The sequence below is a fragment of the Erpetoichthys calabaricus genome, chromosome 7, assembly GCF_900747795.2.
Source record: "Erpetoichthys calabaricus chromosome 7, fErpCal1.3, whole genome shotgun sequence".
NCBI classification, from domain to species: Eukaryota; Metazoa; Chordata; class Cladistia; order Polypteriformes; family Polypteridae; genus Erpetoichthys; species Erpetoichthys calabaricus.
In genome coordinates, this window is record NC_041400.2 from 157,490,201 (window position 1) to 157,510,697 (window position 20,497).

At 37.3% G+C, this 20,497-nt stretch overlaps 1 protein-coding gene across 1 annotated transcript in view; it reads left to right on the plus strand.

The window, feature by feature from the left end:
• The window catches only part of cds1 (CDP-diacylglycerol synthase (phosphatidate cytidylyltransferase) 1), a 96,591-nt gene that overhangs the window by 35,297 nt on the left and 40,797 nt on the right, over positions 1 to 20,497 (plus strand). Inside the window, exon 2 of the mRNA XM_028805611.2 lies at positions 15,779 to 15,921. Within this exon, the coding sequence (XP_028661444.1) occupies positions 15,779 to 15,921 (143 nt within the window). The remainder of the gene's footprint in view (positions 1 to 15,778; positions 15,922 to 20,497) is intronic.

Sequence of the window (20,497 nt, forward strand, 5' to 3'; positions counted from 1 at the left end):
TATTCTTTTGCATGTTTGTCACACAAAATGTTTCTGATCATCAAACACATTTAACCATTAGTCAAATATAACACAAGTAAACACAAAATGCAGTTTTTAAATGATGGTTTTTATTATTTAGGGAGAAAAAAAATCCAAACCTACATGGCCCTGTGTGAAAAAGTAATTGCCCCCTTGTTAAAAAATAACCTAACTGTGGTGTATCACACCCAAGTTCAATTTCCGTAGCCACCCCCAGGCCTGATTACTGCCACACCTGTTTCAATCAAGAAATCACTTAAATAGGAGCTGCCTGACACAGAGAAGTAGACCAAAAGCACCTCAAAAGCTAGACATCATGCCAAGATCCAAAGAAATTCAGGAACAAATGAGAACAGAAGTAATTGAGATCTATCAGTCTGGTAAAGGTTATAAAGCCATTTCTAAAGCTTTGGGACTCCAGCGAACCACAGTGAGAGCCATTATCCACAAATGGCAAAAACATGGAACAGTGGTGAACCTTCCCAGGAGTGGCCGGCCGACCAAAATTACCCCAAGAGCGCAGAGACGACTCATCCGAGAGGTCACAAAAGACCCCAGGACAACGTCTAAAGAACTGCAGGCCTCATTTGCCTCAATTAAGGTCAGTGTTCACGACTCCACCATAAGAAAGAGACTGGGCAAAAACGGCCTGCATGGCAGATTTCCAAGACGCAAACCACTGTTAAGCAAAAATAACATTAGGGCTCCTCTCAATTTTGCTAAGAAACATCTCAATGATTGCCAAGACTTTTGGGAAAATACCTTGTGGACTGATGAGACAAAAGTTGAACTTTTTGGAAGGCAAATGTCCCGTTACATCTGGCGTAAAAGGAACACAGCATTTCAGAAAAAGAACATCATACCAACAGTAAAATATGGTGGTGGTAGTGTGATGGTCTGGGGTTGTTTTGCTGCTTCAGGACCTGGAAGGCTTGCTGTGATAGATGGAACCATGAATTCTACTGTCTACCAAAAAATCCTGAAGGAGAATGTCCGGACATCTGTTTGTCAACTCAAGCTGAAGCGATCTTGGGTGCTGCAACAGGACAATGACCCAAAACACACCAGCAAATCCACCTCTGAATGGCTGAAGAAAAACAAAATGAAGACTTTGGAGTGGCCTAGTCAAAGTCCTGACCTGAATCCAATTGAGATGCTATGGCATGACCTTAAAAAGGCGGTTCATGCTAGAAAACCCTCAAATAAAGCTGAATTACAACAATTTTGCAAAGATGAGTGGGCCAAAATTCCTCCAGAGCGCTGTAAAAGACTCATTGCAAGTTATCGCAAATGCTTGATTGCAGTTATTGCTGCTAAGGGTGGCCCAACCAGTTATTAGGTTCAGGGGGCAATTACTTTTTCACACAGGGCCATGTAGGTTTGGATTTTTTTTTCTCCCTAAATAATAAAAACCACCATTTACAAACTGCATTTTGTGTTTACTTGTGTTATATTTGACTAATGGTTAAATGTGTTTGATGATCAGAAACATTTTGTGTGACAAACATGCAAAAGAATAAGAAATCAGGAAGGGGGCAAATAGTTTTTCACACCACTGTATCTATCTTCTCAAATCATAGACTCTGCATTGTATTGCTGTGTTTTTCCAATAAATTCTGAAACATTTGCACAAATCTTTAAGGTTTAGTTGCTGCAGTTTTACTGAGATGGCCTTTGATAAACTTGTCAGGCTTTCTAACAGAACAACTCCTGAACTTGCTCAAAGGTTACTCAAGATTAAGAAAGAAGCCAGAGGTTACTTATTAATCAAGGCGTTGTATGTTCTTAGTAGTAATGTTAGCAGTATAACCTCTAACCCACTAGCCATCAAAAAGCTTTCTAACTCAGGATGATATGAATGGGCCAATGTGGTTTTAGTATACAGATAACCTAGTGAGCCTTCCCCAATTATAGAGATTATCTTTTTTTCTTTTATACACTTTTTATTTTGATATGGTAACTATAATATATTATGCTTTACTTAACAGTGTGTAATAATACAAAGTGATTAACTCTTGGGTCTTTCTAAAATAACTTCGAGCATTGCCAAGTAATGATAAGTTTATCCATATTTACTGATAAACAAACTGACAAATTGCACATCCTGTTTTTCTTTCGAAGTTTTCAACATTCACATGATGTAAGGCTTTCCTTTTGTCAAAATCAACATTTAAGTAATTTTTGGTCTGTGTCTGCAGATGATTTCACAGAGCTTAGTACACTGATGGTTATCAACTTAGAGACAATGAGAAGATTTTAAAGTCATATGAATCAGATATTAATTGTAAAATACATACATCAATGACAGAATAATACCCCTGAGTCTTGCTCATCTTATATAGTTTGTTCTTGAAAGAGTAACATTTATATACAATAGGCATGGGGGTCTCGCCAATAGAAATCTATTTCGCCAATAGTAAATAATACAACTATTTAAATTCTGAGTCATTGCTTTTTCTAAAAGCACACACAGTAATATATATTTATTATAGCAAATGAATGACTACAAACACTAGCAAAAAAGTAGATGACCTTGTCACTGGCATCATGCAAAAATTAAGGGCACCCTGCAATGGTGGAGGTGGGCAATCCACCATAAAAAAAAGCTTTTACAGTGGAACCTTAATTTAACACTCCCATATTTAGTGCTTTCAATGTTTTACACATTTAACTTGTTTTCAATTAAACATAAAACAGCTATTGTCTGAAGAGAGACACTTCATCCTGCAGCTAAAAAAGACTCCAGATTTTTGTCTCATGTCTGATTTTTTTTCTTTCTTACTGCTCAAATTAATTTTTCAAGTTTTTCAAATCTGATAAGAGTACAGATATCAGTCTTGAATGTGCCCTGAATGGACAAAATGGATAAAACTGGATAAAACAGATGCAAACATAGATAGATGCTGGTTGCTGCAGTACTTCACATTATTTCAGTACAAGATGTCTGTGAATTTGTAAGCTTGTAATGGCAAAGAAGAGAAACAAGAAAGGAAAAATCAGTTATTGGGCTGAGTGCATTTTTCACTGCTGGTGTTCTGTATTGTAACAAAAGGACAAGAGCGGCGTGAAAAGGTTTGGGGTAAGTAAGGCAAAAGAACAAACATTTTAGCAAAAAAAAAAAAAAACAGAATAGTCAATCGGGACCGTGTGCAATACGTGACTTCCAGAAAACTGAAGTGATTGGGATTTTATAGGTAGAAGGGAGGAAGAGGTGTGTGTCTTCTGAGCTTGCCAGAAGTGATGTCAGAGGAGGCTTGAGATTATGTCCAGAAGTGGAATCTGTGAAGGAACTGGATGCAAAGTTATAGCAGTTATCTTCTGGCAATCTGTAGGGGAAGGAGAAAGAGTATTAGTACAGTACAATACAATACAGTTTATTTTTGTATAGCCCAGAATCACAAGAAGTGATGCGATGGGCTTTAGTTATTTTTTAGTGCACCCATTCAACCCCTGTCTCGGCATACAACATTCATTAAGCTAACTGACTGCCCCCCATGCACGTGTTTGTGATATGATACAAAAATAACTTGATCAAAGGACAGGAGACAGAGCTGGCGAGAGTGTTATGGGGAGAGTTTGGATGCAAAACAGTTGTAATGAGAGTAATGAAAATATTTTCTGAAAGGTTTTGATTACATATTATTTTTTGCCAGTTGTATTTCTCTAAAAACATCAGATCTGTGTCACACATGAGTGAAACAATGGGAACTGAGCTGCAGTGTAAATGTAGGCTTTTTTTGTTTCAGAAATCAAATGTAAGGTTGTACACGGTGCGTTGCAGTCAGGGATCAGGCTTAGAACAATGGATTTGCTATCAACAACACAATGGTGTTCATGAAAAGGAGTACCAACGATCTAACACAATTAAAATGGAAATACTTATTCCACAAATTAAATAAACCAAATCACAAAAATATTTAAATTAAAAAAAAAAAAAAAAAAAACCTAAACCCTGAGAACGTGGACAAATACTTGACGATTTACTGCATTTAACACCTTTTTTCTCATCTGTTCTTAGATTAACGCTACATTGTTGTTCTAATGTATTTCAAACTCGCCTGTCTCATCTGCTAAAACTATTCAGACATTTTTTCGGAGATCAAATTAAATCAAACCCATGCTATGCACGGCCTGTTTGTTGCAATTTTGGAAAAAACTGCTGTGGCACTAGCATAATAATAATGAAGCATTTTTACTTATTTATTTTAAAACACTACATAAGGTAATTTTTCCCTGGGTCTGAACCTGTCAGGTTTCTTGGTGCATCTTTATTTATAAGCTGATGGGCATTTGTAGTGGGAGGAGGCAGATAAAGTGGACAAGAAGAAGAAGCCTTTTCAGTCAAACTCAGCATACTGCTCAATTCACTTGACATATATTAATCTGCTCCTTTGGTGACACTGGTAGCATTTTGCCTATTTTTTCTTCCGCTGATGATTTAAGCAGATATGTTATCTTTGGTACAGTTTGGCTTTGCTTTGATGACCACTTAGATATTTTATTTTGTTAACATGATGTAACTCTTCATTGTGTACTAGCTAACTTGTGCAAATTTCAAGCATTATCATGCCCACGCATCTGTTGCCTGAAACTTTCTTGAGGTCTGATGAGGTGGCCTCTAATGAAAGTTAAAAAGCTGAGGAAGAGCAAAAGTTTTGACAAGAACAGGCCATTTAGTCCAACATGACTTCTCAATTCTATTCACTTAATGCTTACAAAATGTCATCAAGTTGAGATCTAAAGGTCCATAAAGTACTACTATCTTTTATATTTTTATTGATTTTAATTAGAAACAGATAACATTCCATACAGTCAAGTCAAATTTAACAAATCAAAGCAAAATTCAATCCCTACCCAAGAGAAAGAGAGAGGAGCCATCAACTGAAACTACTCTATAAAAGGAGCAAAAAAAGAAGGGTATCCTTTTCCCCAAAATGGAAACTTATTTTAAAATGTTACTGATTAGATCCTGTCCTATTTTTAAAAGGTTTGAGCAGATCCTCAAAGTGAGAATTTGATTTTTTGTAAATTCAAGTAGTATAGAACCACTGACAAGAATGGTGGGGTGGGATTCTTCCAGTTGAGCAAGATAAGTCTATGTGCTAGTAGTGTAGTAAAGGAAGTTACAGTTTTTTTGTCCTCCACTTTAAGGCCATCTGGGAGTACACCCAAACACAGCTACTAATTGGTTAGGAATGATAGTGACACCTAAGCTGTCTGATAGGCATGCAAAGATATATGTCCAAAATGTTGTTAATTTGGTGCACACCCAGAACATGTGGCCCGTTGAGGCTGAAGCTAGATTGCAACATTCACAGGCTGAATCTTGCCCTGGATACATTTTGGACAATTTTAAATGAGATAAATGTGCTCAATAAAAGATTTTAAGTTGAATGACATAAAGAGCTCAAGTGTATTCTGTGCAAGGCTGCCTTCCACTCCTTTTATGAATTATTAAGTGACAGATCCTTTCCCCAATGTACTCTGGGGTCTTTGAAAGGAAGAGACTTTTAACATATTTTTATAAATTGTGATCCTTGTCAAGTACCATGTTTCTAGTTTGAAGTTATCTGAAATAATGTTGTTAATACAAACTGAGGCTTTTGGACTACTAGTATAAAGTAGTTTGATCCATGCACATACTGTATGTTTGGGCCAAACCCAAATTTGTGCATAAAGTGCTACTGACAATGCAACTATTTGGTTACTTGTTCCACATACCTATGGTTGTCTGTATGAGGGAAAATGTTTCAATTTTTGCATAAAATTACTTCCATCTGTGCCCCTCATTTTAGTTGTTTTTATATAACACTTGACATTCACCCTGCTGACTCTTTCTTAATTTTAAAAAACAACTTTGTCAACCAAAATTTTCTGGTATTAATTTTAAATTCATACTTTTTAAGACCTTGGTGTGTCTGCTGTTTGGATATTTTCTTGCATTCTCCATGGCATTATTTTCTCTGATTGATAGATCTACTTTACTAAGTCAGCTGTTTTTAAATTTTTATGTTAACACTTCATAAAAGGAAAACATAAGCAGTAAACAACATTTGTTATTGTATCTAGCTCTTAATTAATACAACTTGACATCTTATAAAGTAGTTTCAGGTACATTCTTATTATGAAAATATGCTACATAAATAAATGTTGTTGATGTTGTAGGTTCCTTGCATTTATAAATTCAAGAAACTATCTAATTTAAGGGTTTATGAAAGTGAGGTTTTCAAGGGCGCGAACCATCACTAAAAATTAAAGAATATTTTAGCTTAATTTTTTATTGTGGTATACAGTAGGGGCGGCACGGTGGCGCAGTGGTAGCGCTGCTGCCTCGCAGTTAGGAGACCGGGTTCGCTTCCCGGGTCCTTCCTGCATGGAGTTTGCATGTTCTGCCCGTGTCTGCGTGGGTTTCCTCTGGGTACTCCGGTTTCCTCCCACAGTCCAAAGACATGCAGGTTAGGTGCATTGGCAATCCTAAATTGTCCCTGCCCAGGGATTTGTTTCCTGCCTTGCGCCCTGGAATTTGCTCCAGCAGACCCCCGTAACCCTGTAGTTAGGTTGGATAATGGATGGATGGAAGTGCACTGCAGTGGACCGTTTACTTTTATGTTTTGTTCTGACTGACTGCCAAAATGGAAGATTAAGACTTTTAAAACTAAAGGAAACTAAGGAGGACTTTTATAAAAAAGTGACTTGAGATTTTCGTGGAGAAGGATAGGTGCATGGATTTCATTTACAAATAAAGGTAACACCATAAACGGGTTTCAATTTTATAAAAAATGGGATCAGACTAAAAAAAAAAAATCCAATATTTAAAAAATAAATTTTGACTTTAAATAAAATATTTTCTTTTTCTTGTTATCCTTTTGTTTGAACAGTCTGTATTAAAATTGATTAAAGCATCATAATTAAAAGCTTTTAAAAACTAAATATTTCAATTAAAGGCAAAATTTGAAATCCGTTTTATTTGTATACCACTCAGTACTTTCATTTGTATTAAATGAATATGAATTGTAGAATTGCAACAGCAAATTCAGAACACATGGAGGGTGCAAGAGAAAATGTGTTCTCTCTCGCGGCTATGCATGTAACGTTCTTTCTTAGCCAAATAAGAACCTTACTGATGTGTGTGTCTGTAAAGAATCCATCCATCCATTTTCCAACCCGCTGAATCCGAACACAGGGTCACGGGGGTCTGCTGGAGCCAATCCCAGCCAACACAGGGCACAAGGCAGGAAACAATCCTGGGCAGGGTGCCAACCCACCGCAGGTCTGTAAAGAATGCTGATGAGATATGAAACAAAACCAGTAGTCAATGTACATGCTGCCAGTTGAATAGTGAAGAAGCTATTCTTTTGGGTTAATATATTTGTAAATCTGACTCTGAAGGAATCAATACAGGAGCGGACTGGGTCTCAAAACCGGCCTGGGCATCCTTCAACGAGTGAGGCGACGAGGTCCACCCACTCGGCCGATTATACATTGTAATTTTCTTAAAATTTGTGATTAGTATGCGGCTCGCTACTTGCTATGAGCCTATGATATGAACTCTATCTAAACTGTTGCCAAACTTAATCTGTATACTGTTGTTTAGACACAACATAAAATTTGATGTCATGCTTAGAAATCAAATTTAATGAAAAATAAAAATTTAGTAACACGGCTTACACGTTATTAGAGTACATATCAAATTTCAATATCATGTCCAAGTGCCAGTACCCTAGTAGGCTAGTAGCTGCTCATTTACAATGGAATAAATTATAACCGATGTTATAATGAAAACCTCAAATGATTGAAATGTTCCATTAACTTAACAATAAACTATTAAGTGTTCCGTCCTAATATGAAAAATTCCTATCCTGTGCTTTATAACTTTATTTCATCAAATAATCGCAGCTGAAAACCACTAATTATCGCTCATGCCGATGGCCAGAGAACAAAAAATATATATAAAAAAATATTTTTTAAAAACCAGGTTTATAGGCAATTCTAAATTGTCCCTAGTATGTGTGTGTGTGTGCGCCCTACCAGGGTTTTGTTTCCTGCTTTGCACCCTGTGTTGGCTGGGATTGGCTCCAGCAGACCCCCGTGACCCTGTAGTTAGGATATAGCGGGTTGGATGATGGATGGATGGATGGATGGATGGTATACAGTAGTTTTTAAAGTGTATTTTGTCTTGCTTTCTGTTTTCTCATTGACTTTAGCCTGTCCTGCACAAAACATACTGTAAATCTAATAGTCTATGCATTAAGTGTTTTACACTAACTGCTGAAGAGTTTACAAATATAAAATTACATTTTAAATGGGCTCTTTTAGAAAACTTAAGAGCTGAATGTTAGCTGCTCTTAAAATAATGTAAATAGTAAAGTAAAAGCTACTTTGGACAACCTTACAAATGACAGTACTTATCAGACGAGCAAATTAGTAGGATGTGGTAGTACATACCCTTAGTACAGCAAAGTCATTGGGGAGTCAAATTTAGGGAAGGTAGCTGCTAATTACAGATGGCAACATGATACTTGAGCAGCGATTAAAAATACACCAGTGGATTAACTGGCTGTTGAAGGTAAATAAAACCTGTTGCTCCTTTAAAATGACAGCAATTTTTGACAGCCAGTAAGCAGAGCTAAACACCATGCATAATTATATGTGTATAAGATTAGGCAGAGTGATGCATCAATTTGAAAAACTGTAAAAAAAAAAATTAAACAAATGAATATTTTAATAACAAAATATGAGCATGTTAATATAATTTTTGGAAGCACTATAAAATAATCTAATCCTTTCCAAAAAGATTCAGAATATAAAGAGAATAGCAACAAGGTTTTGGCTCCCCCTGCGTTTTCCCATTCTGCTCAGTTTCTTTTGATTTACCCGGCTGATTCAGCCTGAGGATTCTGTGCTCCACTTGCTGATCTCGTGCTGAGAAGGTGTAGGTTTCATTTAATCCAGCATTTTGCCTTGTTCAGTTTTGTACAGCATACCTATTCTTGTTTTTCTGTCCATAACAAGTGGTTGGTTGATATCGATCTGAATAATGAAGAGAATGTAAAGGTGTCCATTATTGTGCAATTCACGTTTTGTGCATTGAATGATACGAATGCGAAAACACTTTGTTGTCTACTCTTTGCCTTTTATTTCTGAGCTCGATTTGTCCTGCTGTTTTTTTCAATTACACCTGGTTCTGATGATTAATCACCTTTTGTTTGCGGTAATGCAATCTTTTCTATATTCTTTGATACTGTAGCGACTGACATGATAAATTAACACAAACGTTTGACTTGAACAATTTCCGACTTCCTAACCCCAAACACAACTTTCTAGGACCCTCTCCAATGCCCCCCTTTACCGCATCAATCAATACCCTGCTATCAGTCTTCCGTGCTGTATTCCACCCTCCCTCAATCGGATCTAACAGTCACTTAAAACCAAAAAGCCCACAACCTGGCTGGGATGCTACAATACTTTCGAATTTTACTGCTTTCATATTCTGTACCTTTCTCTGCATGTGTATTGCGCCATCGTTTGTTTGAGACTTTCGAATTCCACTGCTTTCATAGTCTCTTATCTGCCTTTTTTTCTCTCCAATGCATTTGGGTCTCTATTCTCCATATTGTCCTTATACGCCTTATATGTGCTGAGAGCACATGATCTGTGTGTACTACGTGCTTTTACATCACTGAGTGTTTTTTGATGGGTGTGCTCTTATATAATATCTTTTGTAAGTAGGGCGTGTCTTGCAAGAATCTCATGTTCAACGTCCCCACGAGACGTCCCTGGGACAATCTCTTGGCACCAAGTCTCATGTTTACGGTCCCCGTGAGCCACTCCGTGGCGAGTCTCTTTTGTCTTGCGGGTCTTTTAAATGCCTTCCAAGAAGATCACGTATCGCTGCTTTGCTTTTGCTTTCCAGGATTTTTTTTTTTTATAATAGAGAGACATGAGTCATGTACCTGTTTGCAGTTTTTTCTAAGGCTGATTTTTAAAAAGACTTTGTGATGATCTAAGCAGAAATAATTATATTGCTATCAAACATTGTGCAGTTCTCAGAAAGTACAAATTGGTGCATAAAGTTATGCTACCCTGTAGGCATATTTCAGCTTTTGCAAAAGTTTGACTTAACACTTCAGGAAACACTTAAAACAATACTGGACAGATATAATAAAGTAGAAGACCAAAGAAGAAAATTAAACTTTGGATATAAACAACTAAAAAAACTTCTTTGATAACTTCAAAATGTAACTAAAGATTACAGTTTTAACCAAGTAAAACTTATTGTGATCAATCTTTTACAAAATGTCATTGATTAAATTTAAAGACCGTTTTCCTAAATGTTATAACTCAAGACAATTTTTGTTTTTGGGTTCTGGATCTATTTAATCTTAATGCACAAGTAAAGAATGGTCTATCTAAGGTTGGATTTATACTGACGTTGAAAATGCTTATGTGCATGCATCGTGGCTATCATCAGAAATTAACGCAATACATGCGCAAGTTGCAGTACCAACAAAAATTTAGGTGGAATGTTTGTTCAAGTTTTGATACATGACGTTAGCATCATTGTGTACTATCAATATCTCCATACTGGCAGACACGCCTGTCAGAACAGCTGGCATCAAATCGTCAGCTCTTTGAAAGTGAATGTGGAAACATGCAAGATGAAATGGACACAAATTCAAGACAGATGCATCCATGCAAAGTGAAAAATGTCTGAGAAAAGGTTAGGTTTAGGTTTATTTGTCATATATAGGTTAACACAGAGTCAACATACAATGAAATGTGTATGACGAGAAAAACAGGTCACTCAGCCTAGATCCAATTAAGCTAAAAAAATCATTTAAAAAAATTACAAGTTAAAAATAGACTAGCCATATAAAATGAAATGTGTACGTTTTAAAATAGGTTATGGAGCAATATGAGTTGAATGAGCAGCAAGTACAAATGACAGTTATTGCACAGATAATGTTTTATAAGTACAGATGCATATTCCATAAAGTGCAGATGCATGTTCCAGTCAGTATTCAGAGTGTGTGCAAGTACAGTTTGTGTGTGAGTAGTGCAATGTAGATGTAATGCAATGTAGGTGTAATGTAAGTGTTCAGGTGTTGCTGTTGAGGAGTCGAATGGCCTGGTGGTAAAAACTGTTCTTAAGTCTTGTAGTGCGAGCAGCCAGACTCCTGTATTGTCTGCCAGACGGTAACAAGGAGAACAGCTGGTGTGCTGGATGGCTGTGGTCCTTTATGATGCTGCTTGTCTTATGCAAGCACTGATGGAGGCAAATGTCTTCAATGGCAGGGAGACTTTTGCCCGTGATGTGCTCTGCTGCGTTCACCACTCTCTGTAGTAATTTCCAGCTGCTGGCATATTCCCCATCATAATGATACAATATATTTAGAGGTCTAACATACCATGTTCTACATTGCTGTTGCTGTCTTTTTTTGCTCCTTCACAACAGCATCAGAATGCAAAGAATTTTTATCTTCATCTTTCTTCCCTCAACCTACAACACAGTGAAACCGGAAGTTGTTTTCTCACCCTGAGGATGTCTCACACTGCCACCTGGTGGAATCCTCAAGACTTACATAAAATACTTTTTACAAGTACAGACAGTACACTGCTTGTGTAGAAGCAGCGTCCGCAATCCGCAAGTGTAGGAGTCGTGTGGCATTAAATATACCCTGGCCCTTAGAACGAAGAAGGTACATAGTCTGATCTTTCGTTATACATTATATCAAATTTGAAGGCTAGTTATTGATAAATTTTAAGCAAAACAATCATAGTGAATGAGGACTTTTAAATAAGTAAGCATTTAGGTTCCTAGTCCAGATCCACATTTACATGTATTATGCTTGAGACCTGAAACTGTTTTGATTATTGCATTTTTTTACATTTTCATAGGGGTTCTGCAGATCAAATGTATTTTGTTTTGGGCTTCCAAAAAGTTTAAGAAATGCTGATTTAAACGCTATTAAAATATCTTTCTCAGTCTGTAATTGCATTTAAAAATCTTAAAGTGTGAGTGCATCAGATATCATTTTATTGTAAACTTACTTTAGTTTTTGTTATCATTTTGCAGAACTAATCATCTATTCTGTATAATTTACATTTATTAAAGAAATTTAAGGTGTTAAAAATAATGTTGAAAATTAATTATACCCAAATTAGAATAAGTTACACACCCAAAGAGGTGTAATGTATATTTTCTTAAGACTACACATTCTAATTAACTTTTAACAATAGGCCTCTATAAATTTACAAAGTAAGCCCACAGCCCCAAGGGTACTTGAATGACAGGATTAACAAAATGTGTTATCTGAGGAGATGATGGAGATTTTTTTGAAATGATGGATATGCAGAGCAGCTGCAGGTTTAATATATTTTACTTATTTCAAAATAAATAGTACCGTAATGTTACTTAAGAGTAGCCAGTGAAGTTTAAGAAAGAAGGCTCTGGTAAAGAAAGTCCTAGTCTAAAGCACATACCTCTGACTGTCATGACTGACTAGACTGAACAAAAAACTTTAAGATTTTGAATATGTGAATATTATTAATTTTTTTATATAGACTGTTTACAATGGTGCCAGAAAGTTTGTAAAACCTTAGAATTTCCTCTATTTCTAAAGTCCTACAACTAGATAAAGATAACTCCTTTAAACAAACAACACAAAAAAACATGATAACTGGTTATTTATTTTATTTAAGGAAGTGATCGAGTGTTACATAAATGTCAGCTATTTCAATCAATGCGAAGAAATTTCATGTTTTGGATCGGCAAGTTAAACTCCTGATCTTAAATTTATAGAAATGTTGTGGAATAACCTGAAGCAAGCAGTTCATGAAAGGAAGCCCACCAATATCGACGAGTTAAAGCAGTTCTGCAATGAGGAATGGGTTCAGATTTCTCCAAAGAAATGTTCAGAGCTGATTAACAATTGTCATTTACCATGTTGCTGCATATGAGGGTCATGCCAGTTACCAAAAGTAAAGATTCACATACATATTTGTTTGCAGAAAAGTAACATTACATCATTTTCTCAATAAATAAATGAACAAGTATAATGTTTTGTGCAATATGTTTAAATATGTTCTCTTTATCTAGTTTTATGACTTGGTGAAAATCTGATCATGTTTTAGATCATACAGTATTTATACAAAAATAAAGAAAGTTTTTAAATGTTCACAAACTTTCTGGCACCACTGTACAACACAAACTACTTATTAAAAAATACAAACCATAGTCAAAGCTTCAAAATTCTTTCAAAATCAGGTAAGAGTGGAAGATTCAAGCCCAAGGTAAAGAACATGGAAGGTTGAAAACAATAATCCTTAACGTATAGGCCATATTAGTGCTATCTTAAGGCAACAAAGACCATGAAAATTTTCCATAACTAAGAAGAGATCCATCCATATACTGTACCCTTCTAAGAATTTCCCCTAATAAAAAATTAAGAAAACAGAAAATATTTTTTATCTTGATTTGTTTCTACTTTTTCCCTTTTTTGCCCTTTCAGTAAATTTGTTTTTGGCACAGCCTGTTGGTTTGATAGTATGTTGTGCGTTCTGTTTGCTTATATACAAGAAGCAATACACAGTTCTCAGGAAATACTGAAATATACCGTATATGAAAAAATGAGACTAAAGCATGGTTAAATGCCCCAATATGTGATACAAACCTGTGAAATACTTAAATTGTGTAATACCTGCAGTAGAAAGAGTGGTTTTCAAATGCTGATTACCTCTTCTGTTTACACAGGGCTGCAGCTTAATATATCCCATTTAGCTGCTCACATTACATCTGTGCTTGCATAATCAACAGTGGCCACTCACGTCTTCTTCCGCACCAAAAATATAAAGTCACAACCTCTAAAAGTTGATTACTTACATGTTTGCAGCCATAATTTGATTCCCATGCAATTTATTATTTCTTCATAAATGAGAAAACAATCGTTCAGCCAGTACTGTTCATTAAAGAAAAGTGACAACAACTGAATTAGCCCTCCACCCTCCCATCCTGTAGGATTTATGTACATGTTAAAAGCGAAGACATTTCAAAGCTGTTCACAAACAAGTTCACAAGTGCTGATATAGAAAAAACACAAGGAGATATGGGGAACCATTTATTTTTGTTGCAATGGCTTCAATAAAGTCAAATAAATATATATGAAAAGCTAAATTCATAGATTTCAATGGGAATGTAACCCATCAGTTTAAATTGAAATACAAAGAGCTGCAGCTTTAGTTTTGAACACCTTGGTAATACTGAAACCTTGAACATTGAAAGGTGGTAAAAAAACAACACACTTTCAGAAGCATTTGGGTGGATAGCGCTAAGAGGGCATGTCCTCTGTCAACGGCAGATGCACAAATGAATAGGCTGCATTTTATAGTACTTCAAATGAAACAGTGAGAATGTAATGTTGCTTTTTAACTTAAGGTGCATTTTATCATAAATATTAACTGTCGCACAAAATTGTGCCCACATCTGTGATAAATTAGAATAGCCATCACAAATGAAGACCAGGGTTTTTGAAAGAGGCCTTCTTTGAGGTAATACTGAAGAACACAACTGTTTGTTAAAGAATACGGTAAAATATAATATTGTGTCTGTAAAAATATTCATATGCAAATGGACCTTTTCTAATATATTTTTTTATAAGAACCGCAATATTAAATGTGATAAAATTAGTATCTCAGTTTTTAGCTAAGCAAGTGAGGTATAATACTGAAGAACACAACTGTTTGTTAAAGAATACGGTAAAATATAATATTGTGTCTGTAAAAATATTCATATGCAAATGGACCTTTTCTAATATATTTTTTTATAAGAACCGCAATATTAAATGTGATAAAATTAGTATCTCAGTTTTTAGCTAAGCAAGTGAGGTAACATAAAAAGGAGTCAATGAACAGTTCCAGGTTTTTGAGAGAAACCTTTTATGTGATGATACTGAAAAATAGGAATTGCTTGTTAAATATTACTCTTAACAGGTAATAGAGTGACTACAAAAATACTCATATACAAATAGGGACATAAGTATTATAAATAAGTATTATATACCACAGTGATATATCTGGTACTATCAGTAGCACAGATTTTTCTAAAGCTTTCTTATTTTTTGTCTGTTCATATGTATGTGTGTGTATGTACATATATAATATAAAACATACGGACAGAAAAAAACATCAGGCTGTTGAGGGCTGGAAAAAGGATATCTGATAAATGGGCCAGTAGAGAACAGCATATGGTCCGAAGCTCAGAGAACACAAGCCATGTTGTCCCTTAAATAAGACAGGAAGGCAACCTCAGAGGTGTTTCTTTTTTTAAGGCATCTGAATGCAATGGTAGTCATTAAGCAAATTCATGGACTGTTGTCCCTGTAGCACAGATAGAGCCACCACTAAAACAGGGTTTGAAACCACCTCATGGCTTTTGAGTACAGACTTATGAGTTGAGTTGGTTTAAGAGCTCACAGTCAAGGGGAAGGGATCGCAGCTGAGAAAGCAAGAGAGACTTTGAGGTATTTTAAAATAGGAAGTTGGAAGGAGCGCCTTAATTGGTAGACAGGGACCAACACCTATGAACAATGGCTCAGAGAAATGATGTTTTAATTCTTATAATTGGTACTATTGATTTTTTTTATTTTAGTCCTTCTTTGGGTTTATTTTATGAATAAACAATCTATTGAGCTTAAACTATTCATAGAGACATTGCACAATGATCATTTTCTTATAAATTGTTATATTTTATATTTTAAAGGAGACAGATGGAGAAGACAAAACTGAAATTGGAGGAGAAGCAGACCGTGATTCTAAACAGGACACAGATACTCCTGAGGTACAACCATCTGTTGACAATACTCCAGAATGTCTCAACAAAGCTCTGTCTGGACTTTCATCAAGGCAAGTATTTTATATAAAAACTATTTTTACATATAGCCAAGGGAAGCTCAACCTAATTTATAATTCACACTTTTGTTTCTTAGATTTACTGTAAGCATACAGCCAAACAATAACACACTAATATGTGGCCCACTGTGCTAATTTTGTATCCCTTGGTAATGCATTCTTTGAGAATTGCTACAATACTAAAACTGACATATTTTTCCAAGATTCCCACAGCAGAAATATTAGGGCCAGGAATACATTTTACCACTGAGAAAAGAATGCGCTTAGCTTGCTTTTAATGTCTCTTTTACAAATAACTCAAGGAAACGCCTAACACAACGTGATTGTTTTATGTTATAAAAAATAACTTTGGAAAGTAGATTTGGAAGAGGTACTCTCCGTAGTTGACTTATGCTCAGGTAGCTACCTATAATTAAATTATGAAAAGCCTATCTACATATTTCATATAAAAAAGAATGAACATCTGCACTCTACTACTGTCATTAGACTTTCTTCTTAAAGTGACTGACAGTTCTTTCCACCAACCAGCCTTCTTCTTTTGTACCCTAAATTCTGATTTATGTGCACCACCTGTTAATGCTGCCACTCCTCTATTTTTTGCTTGCGCCTCATTTTATTGTTGACACCATTTGTATTTTACACACATCACAACTCATTTTTTAAGTGCCACTTGTTTTAATTTTATAAGGATCAGCTCTTACATTTCTCACACCACTTGTTTTTATTTTCTGTAGCTTGTACTTCAGTGCCACCATACAAACAGTGCTAATGTCCTGGTGTAGTTGAGTCCAGATCTCAATCCAATTGAGAATTTATGGCAATACTTGAAAAGGCTGTTTACTCAGGGCAAAAGGTGCAGTGACCAAAAGTTCAAAGCTAATAGATCAGCCATAACATTAATAGATCAGTCGCACTAATCAGGCATAACATTAAAACCACCTGCCTAATATTACATAGGTCCCCCTCATGCTGCCAAAGCAACTCTAACCCATCAAGGCATGTACTCCACAAGATCTCAGAAGATGTTCTGTGGTATCTGGCACCAAAATGTTAGCAGCAGATCCTTTAAGTACTGCAGGTTGCTAGGTGGAGCCTCCATAGATCAAATTTTTTTTTGCAGCACATCCCACAGATGTTCCCTTGGATTGAGATCCAAGGAATTTAGACACCAAGTCAACACTAAGAACTCTTTGTCGTGTTCCTCAAACCATTCCTGAACACTTTTTGCAGTGTGCCAGTGCGCATTATTCTGCTGAAGGAGTCCTCTGCCATCAGGGAATATTGTTGCCATGATAGGGTGTACGTGTTCTGCAGCAATCTTTAGTTGGGTGGTATGTGTCAAAGTAACATCTACATGAATGCAAGGACTCCAATGCCCAGCAGAACATTGCCTAGAACATCCACCGTCTTGCCTTCTTTCTATGGTGCATTCTGCTGCCATCTCTTCCCTAGACACACACGCACACAGCTGTCGGAATGATCTAAAAAAAACAATTAGATTCATTATACCAAGCCACCTTCTTCCATTGCTTTATGGTTCAGTTCTGAAGCTCATGCCCATTGTGGGCTCTTATGGTGGTGGACAGGGGTGATCATGGGCACTCGGCCAGTCTGTGGCTACACAGGCCCATACACAGCAAGCTGATGACTGTATGTTCTGACACTTTTCTCTCATTGCCAGCATTAAGTTTTTCAACAGTTTGTGCTATAGTAGTTCTTCTGTGGGATCAGACCAGACTGCCCATCCTTCACTCACCACGTGCATCAGTGAACCTGTTGCTGGTTCAACAGTTGTCCTTCCTTTGACCACTTTTGGTAGATACTAACCACTGCATACTGGGGAAACCCACAATACCTGCTGTTTTGGAGATACTGTGACTCAGTCATCAAGCCATAAACATTTGCCTATTGTCAAAGTTGCTCAAATCCTTGTGCTTGCCCATATTTTCTGATTCTTACACATTGCCTTAAAAAACTGATTGTTAACTTGCTGCCTAATTTATCTTACCCCTTGACAGGTGCCATTCTAAGAAGATAATCAATGTTATTAACTTAACCTGTCAGTGGTTTTAATGTTGTACTTGATTGGTGTATGCCACCAATTATTTTGTGCTTTTATTTGAAACTAGTCATTTAGCCCGTTACAATAACGGGTGCTAGAACAGTAGTGCATAAACATTAGTAGGAACAGTCTATATTAAATGGCAAGGGACTTTGACCTCATTCTTTTTGTTGGTCGTATTTTTCTTTCTTTCAGCCTTTCTTTTGTTGATGTTTACTTGCTGAGCTGACTGTTCTTCGTGGGCTGCCGCCATGTATTGTGTGTCTTTAATTTTCTGTGACAGTAATACTGTCTTGTACGGCTCTATTCAATAAGGGCGCGCACAAAAAGGCGAACTTCAAAAGGGCGACCTCAATTGAGCGCGGCGAATAAAGGCGTTCGTAGATAATTTAGTTCAAATGGCTCTGGAATATGTGAAGAGCAGCAAAGGTGCAGATCTTTATTTACGCGCGCCTTTATTCGCTGCGCCCAATTGAGGTCGCCCTTTTGAGGCTCGCCTTTTTGTGCGCACCCTTATTGAAGGATACCGTCTTGTACGTCCACTGGCTTGTACGTCCGTAATATACCTTTAATTTTCTCTGGCGGTAATACAGGCGTGCGCGTCGGTAATATGCCTTTAATCTCCTCTGACAGTAATACTGGCTTGTATGTGGCTGTAATATGCGTCACTGTATTGTGTACCTTTCATTTCCTCTCGCAGTAATACTGGTTTGTATTTCTGTAAAACGCCTCTAACTTTCTCTGACAGTAATATCGCGCGTCGCACCGTGCCCCGCGCATGCGCACTTCATCAGAAGACACCCACACACGGACACCTGGACGCACATAGGGATTTTATATATGTAGATTATTTTAGACCACTTAGCAGTGATCTGTTTTCTCTTTGACATTAAAGAATCCTTTTCTGTTCATTGTCAAAAAACCCAATTTAAATGCAGTTTAATGCAATGTTGTATAACATTAAAATATGAAACTTCCAAGGAGGTACTGTATGAAACTGATCAAAGACCAAATCATGAAGCTTTTCCAGTATAATTACAAAGTTACATATACAGTGCATCCGGAAAGTATTCACAGCGCATCACTTTTTCCACATTTTGTTATGTTACAGCCTTATTCCAAAATGGATTAAATTCATTTTTTTCCTCAGAATTCTGCACACAACACCCCATAATGACAATGTGAAAAAAGTTTACTTGAGGTTTTTGCAAATTTATTAAAAATAAAAAAACTGAGAAATCACATGTACATAAGTATTCACAGCCTTTGCTCAATACTTTGCCGATGCACCTTTGGCAGCAATTACAGCCTCAAGTCTTGTTGAATATGATGCCACAAGCTTGGCACACCTATCCTTGGCCAGTTTCGCCCATTCCTCTTTGCAGCACATCTCAAGCTCCATCAGGTTGGATGGGAAGCGTCGGTGCACAGCCATTTTAAGATCTCTCCAGAGATGTTCAATCGGATTCAAGTCTGGGCTCTGGCTGGGCCATTCAAGGACATTCACAGAGTTATCCTGAAGCCACTCCTTTGATATCTTGGCTGTGTGCTTAGGGTCGTTGTCCTGCTGAAAGATGAACCGTCGCCCCAGTCTGAGGTCAAGAGCGCTCTGGAGCAGGTTTTCATCCAGGATGTCTCTGTACATTGCTGCAGTCATCTTTCCCTTTATCCTGACTAGTCTCCCAGTCCCTGCCGCTGAAAAACATCCCCACAGCATGATGCTGCCACCACCATGCTTCACTGTAGGGATGGTGCCAGGTTTCCTCCAAACGTGACGCCTGGCATTCACACCAAAGAGCTCAATCTTTGTCTCATCAGACCAGAGAATTTGGGGAGAGGGAAGTCTGGGCATCTCTGCTCAAGCTGCTGCCCCCGCGACCCGACCTCGGATAAGCGGGAGACAATGGATGGATGGATGGATGGTCTGAGAGTCCTTCAGGTGCCTTTTGGCAAACTCCAGGCAGGCTGCCATGTGCCTTTTACTAAGGAGTGGCTTCCGTCTGGCCACTCTACCATACAGGCCTGATTGGTGGATTGCTGCAGAGATGGTTGTCCTTCTGGAAGGTTCTCCTCTCTCCACAGAGGACCTCTGGAGCTCTGACAGAGTGACCATCGGGTTCTTGGTCACCTCCCTGACTAAGGCCCTTCTCCCCCGATCGCTCAGTTTAGATGGCCGGCCAGCTCTAGGAAGAGTCCTGGTGGTTTTGAACTTCTTCCACTTACGGATGATGGAGGCCACTGTGCTCATTGGGACCTTCAAAGCAGCAGAAATTTTTCTGTAACCTTCCCCAGATTTGTGCCTCGAGACAATCCTGTCTCTGAGGTCTACAGACAATTCCTTTGACTTCATGCTTGGTTTGTGCTCTGACATGAACTGTCAACTGTGGGACCTTATATAGACAGGTGTGTGCCTTTCCAAATCATGTCCAGTCAACTGAATTTACCACAGGTGGACTCCAATTAAGCTGCAGAAACATCTCAAGGATGATCAGGGGAAACAGGATGCAC